Source organism: Leucoraja erinacea, chromosome 36, assembly GCF_028641065.1.
Source record: "Leucoraja erinacea ecotype New England chromosome 36, Leri_hhj_1, whole genome shotgun sequence".
In the NCBI taxonomy this organism is placed as follows: domain Eukaryota; kingdom Metazoa; phylum Chordata; class Chondrichthyes; order Rajiformes; family Rajidae; genus Leucoraja; species Leucoraja erinaceus.
The window spans coordinates 3,790,971-3,803,954 of record NC_073412.1 but is presented as its reverse complement, the minus strand read 5'-3'; the positions used below and the strand labels follow the sequence as shown (position 1 = coordinate 3,803,954).

Below are 12,984 nucleotides of genomic sequence, written 5' to 3'. Positions count from 1 at the left end.
TAATTTCTCATGGTTTACATTTAGGTCAATTAAAATGAACTGAATTTGTTCCCAGTGTTCCTTCTGTGGTTGATGCAAAACACGAGTTGCAAGCTAATTCCGTTTTATTCCGAATTGCATGTGTGGCAATTACAATGTTGTTATTTGGAGTGCAAGTTGTCTAACTAGCCACCTATGTAAAATTGCAGAAATAGCATTATTTAAATGCTGAATTCCATCGCGCAACAGATCATCCACTTGGAATTGTCAGGCGTATATCCCGCAAGGGCTTACATCTTCCTTGTCATTCTGCGCCAGGCGTGGGGGGGACCACTGTGAGAAAGGTGGGGAAGAACAACAGAGGACCTGGCGTGGGTGGACCGCTGTGAGAGGGGTGGGGGGAGAACAATGGACAATTGGGGAGGACAATGGGGACCTGGCGTGGTGGAACCGCTGTATAGGGAGGGTGGGGGGGAGAACAATGGTCAATTGGGGAGGGGAGGAGGACAATGGGGACCTGGTGTGGTGGAACTGCTGTATGGGGGGGGGGGCGGAAGAACAAAGGGAGGAGTTGGCATGCTTTGTAACTTTTAGCGCCTTGGGTGGCTGCTATTTGTATACATTGGTATGCAAGCAAAGAATCACATGTGACAATAAAGTATTCCATCCCTTGTACATGCACTTCATCTATTCAATGTTTCAATGGTACTTTATTGTCACGTGTACCTAGAAAGTGAAATTATGTCTTGCATACAATTCAGAAAAAACTTGCTGTACATAAGCACAATCACACCCAAGTACAATGAGTGTAGTGTAAGAGAAGTGGATTATACCGAGGTAGTACATGGAGTAGCCACATTTTTGGCACTGTGATGGATTCTTCAAAGTTCTTAATCGAGAGTCTTATCGGCCTTGAAGGCCTGTTGTCCTTGTGTTGGCCCTGGGTCAGTGTTGCAATTCTGGCCTGGCAATGCAGTTGGTGTGCTCCACCACTGCTCAGCCACTCTGTGCCGTTGCAGGCCCTGTCCGATACGTGCATTCCTCTGACCTCTGCCTCCAGCAGACCCTGATCCACGGTCTCCAGGTCTTCTGGAGGCCCGCTCCATGGATATAGCGACCCTTAATGTGCCATTCTCTCTCCTCCTGCAGCCCCCTGAATTCCCCAACTTTAATCATTCACTTTATTACACTGTAAGTGAGAAACTTCATGTTCTCACCGTTCCCTGTGTATTGAAGTTGCTTGTGAATTCCATATCAAATTTATTTACTTGTGATGTTGATGTTGGCCTGTCATCTGTGGAAAGCTGCTGTTTTGAATAATGCCAGAAATTTGTGTCTGCCTTCACAGATGGATGCACAAGATCTCAAGTTAACATTTCAGCCCAAAGGCACCATTTTTGACAATGCAGTACTCCCTTGGTAATGAAGGAAAAGTTTGGCCGGTGTTCCGAAATCATTTGTGTGCTTTGAACCAAGATTTCTGGGGACCATGAGGCATGGACATGGAAATCCATGCCCACCACAAGTGTATCATTAAATTGACCAGAAATTGTCCTTTTCCATAATATACTCATAGGAGGATAAGCACAAACACATGAAATTGTTTTGCAAAACAGTCTGCTAGTTTTGAGGCTTCAAATGTTTCCACACTTTTTTTTTCCTTCAACCAGTTTCCTTCTCTTTCACTTCTGAAGGGTCTTGCTCTGCTCAAAATAAAATTCTCAGGCTACCTATTGACACCAGTTAAAACACCTTCACTGGAATTCGCAGCAGAAGTGACATAATTATTGCCATGTTTAAGAAGGAACTGCAGATGCTGGAAAAATCAAAGGTTTTTTGATTGAAGACTGAAGAAGTGCCTCGACCTGAAACGTTGCCTATTCCTTCTCTACATAGATGCTGCCTCGTCCGCTGAGTTCCAACAGCATTTTTTGTCTACATTTTTATTACCATGTTACCTTGAGTATCGTCAGTTCCCGAAGCACTGGTCTCACTTGCTGAAAATGAACACCAAAGCAAACTTAGTGCATTCGCAGAGTGATTGTGAGTTTGCATGTGAAAAGTTTTCTCAACAATGATCTGCCAATTTTTTTTTTTTTTAATGGCTTATGTAGGAGGTAGATACAAGGAATTGCAGATACTGGTTTACAAAATATAGGATTTGGCCCCTGAATTACTTTGAATGTTGTAAGTTACACCCGTATAGATAGCAAAAGACCAAGCTGTGCGTGTATTTGTAGAAACAAGAATCTGCACATGATGGTTTACGCAAAGTGTTGGAGTAACTCGATGGGTCAAGGAGCATCTCTGGAGAACATGGAAAGGTGACGTTTTGGGTCGGGACCCTTCTTCAGACCAAATATCTTAAGACCGTTCTGAAGAAGGGTCTTGACCCGAAATGCCAACCATTCCTTAAATCGAGAGATGCTGCCTGTCCCACTGAGTTCTTCCAGCATTTTGCGTCTATGTTCAGATCCTTAATGTCCATTTGCATTGTTTACTGAACATGTTTCATACAATAATGCAGCATTGCAGGAGCTCATTCACTCCATGTCTGGAGTCTGGCTCAATGATCTGGTCAGACGATTACTACCATTATCTTTTTTCCCAACAACTCTGAGATTTCCTCTCTTCCCCACCCCAAGTATTTCTAAATTTCCATCTTTAGATTTTTGTGGCCTCCACTACTCTTTCAGAAGCTGGCTTCCTCATCACAGCAGTTTTGGCTACTTTGTCTACAGATATCAGTAGCTCATATTTGGGGAAGGATATTATGGTATTTAGTTACGTTTCTTTAATTGACTGCTACCAGAATTAATCATTGGAGAATAACACTGTAGAGTCAGACACCATTTGACCAATTGGATTTATGTCTATATGAGCAATATATATAATGAAAATTACTAACACAAAGCATACCTGCAAAATATGCATTGTTTCTGGCCCCATCGACTTTTTCCCTGCCTTTATTGTTCTCTGACTGCTAAAAATAGTGTGTGCTCTAAGTGCATGGATTGTGTTGCTGTTTACATTGCTATGTAATTTAACTGAATTCTAATCCTTTTGAATCACCATCAACTGACCAAATTTGCTACAGCCTTTTTTTCCTTTACAAGTTACTTTTATGTTTCCAAATGTGGGATATTGTTTTTGTATAGCTATTTTAGGAAACTTGAAAAGCCGGTTTCATTTCGAGTTTCATGCAATTATCATTTTCCTTTCAGATTTTAATAAAGCATTGCACTTGCTGTAAAAGAATTGGAAAGGAATTGAAAATGGGCCCATTTGTCAGTTTAGTGCACTTGTCTCCTCGATTCTTTCTGGACTGCTTTCAAAAATAAGAATTTTGTCCTTCCTGTGGCATTGTATAATGACACTCCTTTCTGTGGAAGAATTGCGTAGTCACTGTTGTGGAAAATTAATATTTAACTCTTTTGTCGTCCTACATTTTAATTCATATTTGGCATTCTTCTCATTGGACACTTGCAGAAGTGTAGCTATTATTCAAGTGTAGCTATGGCGTGCAAAAGATATGGACGAGCAGTGATTATCATACCTTCAGTTTCAATAATAAAATTGTTGACCTACAATATTTCTATCCCTTTTTAAAGATGTAGTAGAATAAATTGAATACACAAGCAAGAAAACAACGTCTCCAGACATGGAAGATAAACACAAAATGCTGGGGTAACTCAGTGAGACAGGCAACATCTCTGGACAGAAGGCATGGGTGACGTTCCAGGGCGAGACCCTTCTTCAGACTGAAATCTCCAGATATGGGTCGTGTGAAATTGGCCAGATGCTCTGGCTGGTTGATAATTTGCATTTGACGTTATTTCTCTTTTTTATCCTGTTCTCCCTAAATCAAAGAATGACTGGAGATTTGACCATTAAGCAGTAGAGATATTGAAATTTGGAGCTGTCAGCCTGCATTAGAAGTTGAGATTGTTTGTCTGTGTGTGTATGTACACATCATATACTACACGTTTGCCATTTTGTGGCTGTATCATATTCCAAACCAAATGATTTGCCAGATAATTCTTCAGAACAAGTGATTGTGAGGGAACCTTTAATGCTTCAGCAGTAAACAAATTCACACTCTTCGACTCTCATTTGGATGTTAAACCTACAGGGGGAAAAAAATCAATATTCCCTTGTGTTAAGTCTTTCCACTCAAAAATGGTAGGACGGTGCCTAAAACACATCATATGATGGTCTATTTCAGGCAGAAAATTCCACTTTGGAAAGCTGTTGTGAACTTGTGCCTTTTTATAATTTGTACCTTTCACAATTTATCAGTGGAAACACTTTGCGTTTTAGGTGTTCTGGCTTATTTTATCTGATCAAATGAGTGAACGATTGGCATTCCCATCAACGGAGGGCTCGAGGCCCCTGACCGCGGGAGAGCAAAGAAGGGAAGAGATTGAACTTTTTCCCCTCTTCCATCACAGTGAGGAATGTGGAGGAGTCTCTGTGATGGATGTTCATGTTTGTAATGTCTTCCTAGTTGTGCTTGTTGTGACTAGCGCAATGAATGCACGTCCGACATAATGGAGGAAATGTTTAATCTGCCATGACTGAAACTTCCAGAAGGTCACTTGACCTTAGTCACGATGCACAGGTACATTTGCCAGCTTCTGCTTTTGGCCTTGAGGGGCGCTGGCATTTACATTGCATATTACATTACATATACATCACATCTCCCCCTTCACTTTAATTACATCACATCTCCCCCTTCACTTTAATGACACCACAATGTTATAATGTGTTTTGTGTGTTCTGCTGCTTTTTATTTATGACTGACTTGGCAAATGAAATTCTTCGTATGTTGCAAAAAATACTTGGCTAATAGTATTATTGTAATTAAATAATATCTCTCACAGAGTCCATATATATGTCGACATTCTCCTCTATCCTGCAAGACTAAAGTGTATTCTGTACGAATAATTCTTTTTCAAGGAGGAGGAAATTGAGCAAGATTAATTTTATAAATGTAATTTAATCATAAATGCTTCGTTGGACTTTGTGCATAGATAAACTAATCGGGTTAATCAGACATTTTAGCACGCTTTAAATCTGTGAAGTTGCCGTTTTGTCTTGTAACATGGAATAGATTGCGGTTCATAAAATATAAAACGGGACAAAGGGTGGGGGGGGGGCTATGGAACAAGCTGCCGGACGCGGTAGTTGAGGCAGGGACTATCCCAACATTTAAGAAACGGTTAGATGGGTGCAAGGATAGGACAGGTTTTGAGTGATATGGACCAGACGCGAGCAGGCAGGACTAGTGTATCTGGGACATATTGGTCAGTGGGGACAAGTTGGGCTGAAGGACCCGTTTCCACACTGTATCACTATGACTATGACGGGTGACTCGGGACTAATTTAGTCATTGCGTGAGCAGGCTAGTAATTCACTGCCCAAATGACCTTACAAAATCATCCTTACAAGCATCTGAGGACTGATTGTCTCAGTTGGATGAGCTGTTGGGCAACACACAATTATTCCTTGCCCATGTTAAACAATGCATTTTTGGCTTGTATTTATAAAATTGATGGATTAAAATGCCCAACCAATATAGTGCCCCGATGGAATGGAACCGGAGCCAATTGCCTTTACCGTTTGTTGAAACTTTCTAGCTTTGTGAAAGTTCAATGTGTCGAAATCTTTGCATCTGATTGCAAGCAAAGTTGGTAATGCTTTATCTTTCAGTCAGACATAGGCATATAAAATGGCAAATAATGAACTTGTGCTCAGTTTGAAGATTTATTAAATAGCTAGAAAGGATGAGCTTGTGAAAAATTAAACTCCATAAAATACACAGTCTGAAGAAGGGTTCTGTTTTGAATTGCCCACCTGTTCTCTTCACATGTACCACCTTAGTTAATCCAGCATTTTGTGATTTGCTCCAGTTCCTTGTGTCTGTACAATACTTACAATCTGTTCTGTTACATAAATAGAAAATGCTGGAGTTACTCGGATTGGGTTTTATCTAGGAGGAAACAAATTGAGTTAGTGTTATAGGTTTATATCCTGATATCAGAACTGACCAATTTGATTTGGTGCGAGTCCTATCAACCCACCCCCCTCCTGTGCCCACCGATTACTGGCTGATTTCTTGCCCCTCCTATCCTCTGGTTTTCTTTCCCCTCTGCAATCAGTCTGAAGAAGGACCTTATCCATTACCTATCCATGTTCCCAGCGATGTGTCTGACCTGCTGAATTACTCCAGCACTTTGTGTCCTTTATGAAATGCAAGTTACTATGTATCTAATGAGATAACTTGGGTCAAGGCTTACAAAACCAGTTGAAAAATATCAATCATGATCTAATTGACTGTTGGGGTGGGGGCACAGACATTGGAATCACATTGGTCTAACACTTTAATTTTTTTTTTTTTTTAAAGATAGTGAGTTTAATAAATATGTAGTAGCTAAGTTACATATTATAACTGTTTGAATTCACTGGCAGAATTATGGTTTTGGGAAGCCTGTGTTCAATATATCAATCTCAAAATTGTTCTCCATCTTTTTCCGCTTAGGGTCCTCCAGCAGCAAGATTCCTAATCAAGCTACGCCAAAGAAAAATGGAGTGAAGAATGGGCAAATGAAAAATAAAGATGACGAATGTTTTGGGGATACAATTGAAGTAATCCTCGACACAGATTTTGATTTTGAAGGCAACCTAGCACTCTTTGACAAAGCGGCAGTGTTTGAGGAAATAGATACTTTCGAAAGGCGGAATGGAACACGTTCCAGGGGGACTCCCAATGAGAAGCCAACAAGATATCGCCATGATGAAAACATCCTGGAATCTGAGCCCATTGTCTACAGACAAATCACGGTGCCACAGCATAGTGGTAGAGAATATTGCACTGGTAAGGCCAAATAATTTAAAACCTATTCAGTGGAGAAAGGAAGTCTGATACTGATCTGTTTTTTTAGGCACTTATTACATACAATTTTGTTTGAAAAAATCAATTCTTGTAACACGGTGAGATACTTATATGGGATTCCCTGGCCATGGTATAAACAGAAATGGGCAAATGGTGACCGGCCTGAATTGGTGTCCAATGAAGTAATGTTGAAGGAGAGTGTTGCAGACATGATGAGGAAGGATAAGTTGCCTTAAATCACAACCAGTGCATCGGTGACTGAGCCAATTTGGTGCCATGCCAGAGCTCAAGATCTGATGGGAGGGTTTTTTGTTTTTTTAAGTGAAAGATTGGCATGAATTACTGAGCAAATGGCACAATAATGGGAATAGGTCTATAGAGCCTGGATTGATTCATGGTGACATTGAAGAGGACCACACTGTGGTCGACTGACAACTTATTATTGGAACAATTAAAATTCTCTCCTGCAAGGCTGAGGAGCAAGTCTGTCACTGAGGTCCATCTGGTGTGGGGATGAGACGGGAGAGATTTGCAAGGTGAAATAGCAACGGCACCAATTAAAAGCAATAGGAAATTTGATCGAGGTGGTTAGACTGATGAGAAAACAGATAGAGGAAATAAATATGCACAACAGGAAATGGTTGTCACTTTATAGAGCAGATCTATGCATTGTCAGAGCACGCACGCATGTTTGAAGTTTAAAGTAGTAGCGGAATGGAGCTGATAGAGCGCTTCCTCACAACGCCAGAGACCCGGATTCCATCCTGCCCGTGGGTGTTGTCTGTGTAGAGTTTATACGTTCTCCCTGGCATCAAGTGGGTTTCCCACAGGTGCTTCAGATTTCCCCCACATCCCATAGATGTGCAGCCTTTGTTGGTTAGTTGGCCCTCTCCAAATTGCCCTTAGTGTGTGAGTGGATGAAAAAGCAGAAAAAGATGGTCCACGTGGACTTGTAGTCCAAAGACCCTGTTAACATGCTGTTTCTACAAACGAAATGAAACATCTCTCTAATGATCTCTGTGAATGCTGTGGTACGATGAAGTTACCTCTCCATCTTTTACTCTAGAGAGAGTATAGGGAAATTGGATATAAGTCTCTCTTTGTCAGTTCCCTCATCTCATAAATCTAACTTGTGAGTTTCCATTGCCCCATCTCCACTACTAATGCATCTATCTTCCTTTGGTTACAGGGACCAAAACTGCACACTGTTTTCCTCAGTGTACAATTGTAGCTAGATTTTATTGCTCTTGAGACATTATGGCAACAAAAGTCAACGTATAGAATCCTATCAACCTAAATGTGACATTTTTCAAAACGTGGAAGATTTCTTGTGAATGTAAATGTTCACTTTGGGAGCAAGTGCACAATTATGTTTTGCGTTGAGATGGATGTAAATCATTTTTGAAGTTAATTTCTGGCCAGCGGGAAGTTTGCTCTTATGGGAATTTATGTTGGATTCGAATTTGAGACAAATTAAGCTTTTCCATTTGTGAATATCCCCTTCTCTCCCTTTTTCACCTTTCTTTGTGTGCAAGACTGACTGCTGGACTGACAAATGTTTGCAGCCCTGGTAACTGAAACTGATAATTAGAAGATGGGTCATTTGATCAGTTTTACTATCACCGTTATGATTTTTCTGGTCACTTGCATGTTTAAAAATATAACTAGAATACGAATCAAAAATGGCAGTAAACTTCAATGCCATGATAAGCTGTATTACATGGTACTCGAGAAAACAAGACAGGTTGCAATTTAATATGCTTGGGCTACTTGCTGCCAAATTTGAATGGGAACAAGTACGTTTTTCACATGGCTAACTGGAATATTTGGCATGTAGTAATCTCTGGATTTGTAAACTAAACCCTGTGCTAAGCAACAATTAATTAAACGTGAGGTTTGACATATTTGGATTTGAAGGATAAAAAAGCTCTGCTGAAACTTAATTCCTGAAAAAAAATCTGGTAGCAGCATCTAGATTTGTTTCTCTTCCACCTAGTTTACAATAGAAATCTCAGTGATACAAGTGCCTTCTATATCAGCAATCAGTGAAACAATCAGTTGCATGTGTGTAACTTTGTTCTGTTAGCAAAAGTGTAATGAGCACCAGAGTCTGTTCATCCAACATTTGTGCATTTTATTTTGCTTGCCATTGACCTAGAATCACTTTTTTTTGTTTTTTTTTTGGTTTGGTCATGACACTAATTTAGTATTGTAGTTCACCACAACTTTAAAATATATCTTCTGTCACAAACTCCACTAAATTGATTTGGTCAATCAGATGTTGGTAGAAGCAGCCACCTCTACTTCCTTAGAAACCTTAGGAAGTTTGGCATGTCCCCTACAACTCTTAGCAACTAGAGCTGTTCCATAGAAAGCATTTTTTCAGGATGCATCACAGCTTTGTTTTGGAACAGCTCCATCCAAGACCAAAATAAATTTCGGCGAATTGTGGGTGCAGCCCAGGCCATCACACAAACCAACCTCCCTTCTATTGACTCAATGTATACCTCAGTTTCTTCCCAGCTGTTATCGGGCAACTGAATGATCCTGCCACAATGATAGAGCAGTGCTGAACTACTATCCACCACTTTGATGAGCCTCAGACTTTTCTGGCTGTACCTTGCACTAAACATTATTCCCTTATCATGTATCTCTACACTGTAAATAGATCGATGGTAATCATGTATTGTCTTTCTGCTGACTGGTTCGCACGCAACAAAAACTTTTCACTGTACACGTGACAATAAACTGAATTGATTTCTCATTGCCTTATCATTTGTTCTGATGTTTTTGCTTGTGCTCAGGATATGAAGATAGCAGAAATTGAGCTATTTCTGTGATTTTTAAAATATCCATCAGCAATTGTCCTTCGTTTCCTGCCAATTTTGAGTCCAGTTTTCCACATTCCTCTTGATGCACAAACATTTTCTGTGAAGCTTGCGATGTGGTGCTTTGGCAAAGGCTTCACTATACTTCTGTTCACTACATCAAGTGAACTCTTCACCGGACCTCAAATTCAAACCAGTCAGTCAGACAAAGACTTCTCTTCACAACCAGGTTTCTGGTTAATCTATGCTTTTTCACGTGAGGGTTTAAATTGCCCCTTAAAATTAATTCCAGTAACATTTGCCCATCACTGGTTAAACTAACTTACCTTTAAATATTTATTTATTTATTTAAACAGTGGTACAGCATAAACAGTCCCCCTCTCGGTAGCCATTCATGTTGCAGTGGAGAATTGAAAGGTTATGGTACGTGTTGGATCATGAAAAGTGTTTAACTTCCACATTAAAAATCTGGACAAAGGGTGATTGCTGGCAAGCACCCTGCCTATGTTCTGCATTGATAGTCCCAAAGATCCTCCTCTTTCTGAATCTGGTGCTGTGTATCTGCACTGTATATGTAACAAGAGAGCTGTTTATTCTAGATGTCCTTAAATAAATTAGACTATTTCTGGTGCGAGATTGATAGTATTAAAGTTGGACAATGTTGCCCCAAGGTTTTTCATGGTCTGATGTGGTGCCGTGACAGAAATAAGAAAATTCTGCGTGCATTTTTGTGTTATCTGTCACTGTCCTAGAGCTGAATTCAGGAAATATTTGTGCACAAATCCGATTACTTGATTGTGGCTACTTCCTCTACCTGAAGTTGTTTCTTCATAAGATGGTCACAGTTTCAGTGCACATTGTTTGACCGTGGCATCATTCCCTGTGTGGTTACTGTGATGTATTGCTTTCAAATAACACAAGTGTGCTTAAAATCATCATGGGTGTGTTAACGTGACACGGCGAATAGTGGTGCTGCTGCCTCAGATCCAGTAATCTGGATGCATTCCTGAGCTCTGGATTTTTTTCCCTGTGACCACGTGGTTTCCTCAAGGTGCTCCTGTTTCCTCGCACATCCCAAAAGACGTGCAGATTGGTGGGTTAACTGTTTACTCTAAGAAGTTGCCTGAGGTGAGAGATAGAATTGTGTGGGTATTAAACAAGCTTGGGCAAATTAAATGGGATTAGTGTGACTACAATGCTTGTTGACATGGGCTCTGGAGCCAAAGGGCACGGGTCCATTCTCTATCTCTGTAACTGTTCCTCACCAAGATTTGCTGAATCCACTGTCAGTAAAATGGAGTAAAAAGCTAGTAGACCCATGCCACCTTTGTGCAGACCAACATAAATTTAAATATCATATTTTGGAATTTAGTTGAAACTGGTCATTGAAATTTGATCTGTTCTTCCTTGTGCATAATTGGCTCAATGCCCTTGTTGGGGAAAGTTTACTGAAGCTTTGGCTGTGTGTTTAGTTAGAAAGCAGTTTTCCTCAAATCTTCAAACTGCTACCCCATAATTGTAAACTTTAAAGGCTTCAAAGGCAAACTCTTAGGATTACTACCAGTTTTAGTTGGGTTAGAGATACAGGCTTTTCAACCCACCGAGTCCGCACCGATCAGCGATGCCCGCATATTAACACAAGCCTACACACACTAGGGACAATTTACACTTGTATCAAGTTTACAAGCCCAAGCCAATTAACTGACAAACCTGTACATCTTTGGAGTTGTGGAAATTGCCAACAGTCTCATTATTACTTTTTAGTTGAATGGCAACTTGCAAGTTAAGATACAAGTGTCTATTAATGGCAGGAAAACAAGTTTTCCCATTGCTGTGTGCTAATCCACATTGGGTCTGAGTTCAGCAGTGCCTCATATCCTTCCATAGGCTTGGCCTAGACTTTGCCCATCTTTCTGTATTGTTGGTGTGTGAGAAGCCCTTGTGGGGAGTTCAGTATTCCCTGTTGTGCCATCTTGCACACGTAACTTTAATTGTACCACCTTCAGACTGAGTCTGAAGAAGGTCTTGACCCGAAATGTCACCTACTCCTTTTTTCCATTGATGCTGCCTCACCTGCTGAGTTTCTCCAGCATTTTCAGTCTACTTTCGATTTTTCCAGCATCTGCAATTCCTTCTTAAACATTAATTATACCACCAATGACTATCTTGATTCCATACATGTTAACCATTGATGTTCATATTTTAATATTTTATCAAGCTGTTTGAAAACCTCCTTTAACCAAGTCTTTAGTTAACTGCTTGTGCAGGTTGGTGTCACATTTGGATTAACACAACCATGTCATGCCTTTTGGACTTTTTCAGGGTATTACACTGTTGCACGACCATAGGAAATAATTATTTCTATCTGGAAGCCAACTTTTGCAATATGTAACTAAACCTGTGGTTTCTTTATTTGATTAATAATTCTCATCAATGAGAATGTTATCACTCTTTTCATTATCGCAGTAATATGAGTGCTGAGAGGATTGAATGTCATGCTGTAATTACAGAATAACTCATTGGGACAAAATGGTTACCTGTACAACTAGATTTTTTACTTAGAATTCGGTCTGTGTGAAGTTTAATGCATTCATTCAGGTGTACATAATAGACCAACTTGGAGAGCTGTTTTGATCAAAGTCCTCGTGCCGTGAGCAAGTATATCAATTTGGTCAACCACAGGAACTGATGCACATGGTGCGAGTATTTTTACATGCTTATTGTTACCAGACTCTAGTTATTGTTGATAACAAGGTACCTGTTCGCCCACTTGGTATTAACTAGAAAGCTGTTCCCTTGCACCCTTTCCTAGCCTAACATCAAAAGAGATGTTTTGAAAAAAAAACTTGGAGAGAAAAATAAATAAACACTGTGGATTGTTTACTCCCAGACCAAATGCTCAACTCTAGCGATCTTAATACTTTGTTTTTGAGTGTCCATTGTGCTTCACTGTAGGGAAAAATGTGGTTCTATAATGAGAGTAAAGTAGAATATTGAACTATTCTTTTCTTTAAATATTTCAATAGTTTATAATAGAACACTTAGTGATAAGGATTCAATTTATTACTGCAAATGTTAACTGCTTATGCAGATTAGCTGACCATGGGAACCTGTATGGAGGTCCTGTACACCTATAAATCAGAAAATTAGAGACAAGAAGTTTTATTCCTTTGTAGGGCGGTACAGTGGCGCAGCGGTTAGTGCTGCTGCCTCACAGCGGCAGAGACCCGGGATTGATTTCGACTATGGGTGTTGTCTGTGTGGAGTTTGTACATTCTTCAT

At 40.1% G+C, this 12,984-nt stretch overlaps 1 protein-coding gene across 1 annotated transcript in view; it reads left to right on the top strand.

Moving 5' to 3' along the window:
• edc3 (enhancer of mRNA decapping 3 homolog (S. cerevisiae)) overlaps positions 1-12,984 on the top strand; it is a 67,923-nt gene that overhangs the window by 24,892 nt on the left and 30,047 nt on the right. The window contains exon 4 of the mRNA XM_055662948.1: positions 6,521-6,856. Within this exon, the coding sequence (XP_055518923.1) occupies positions 6,521-6,856 (336 nt within the window). The remainder of the gene's footprint in view (positions 1-6,520; positions 6,857-12,984) is intronic.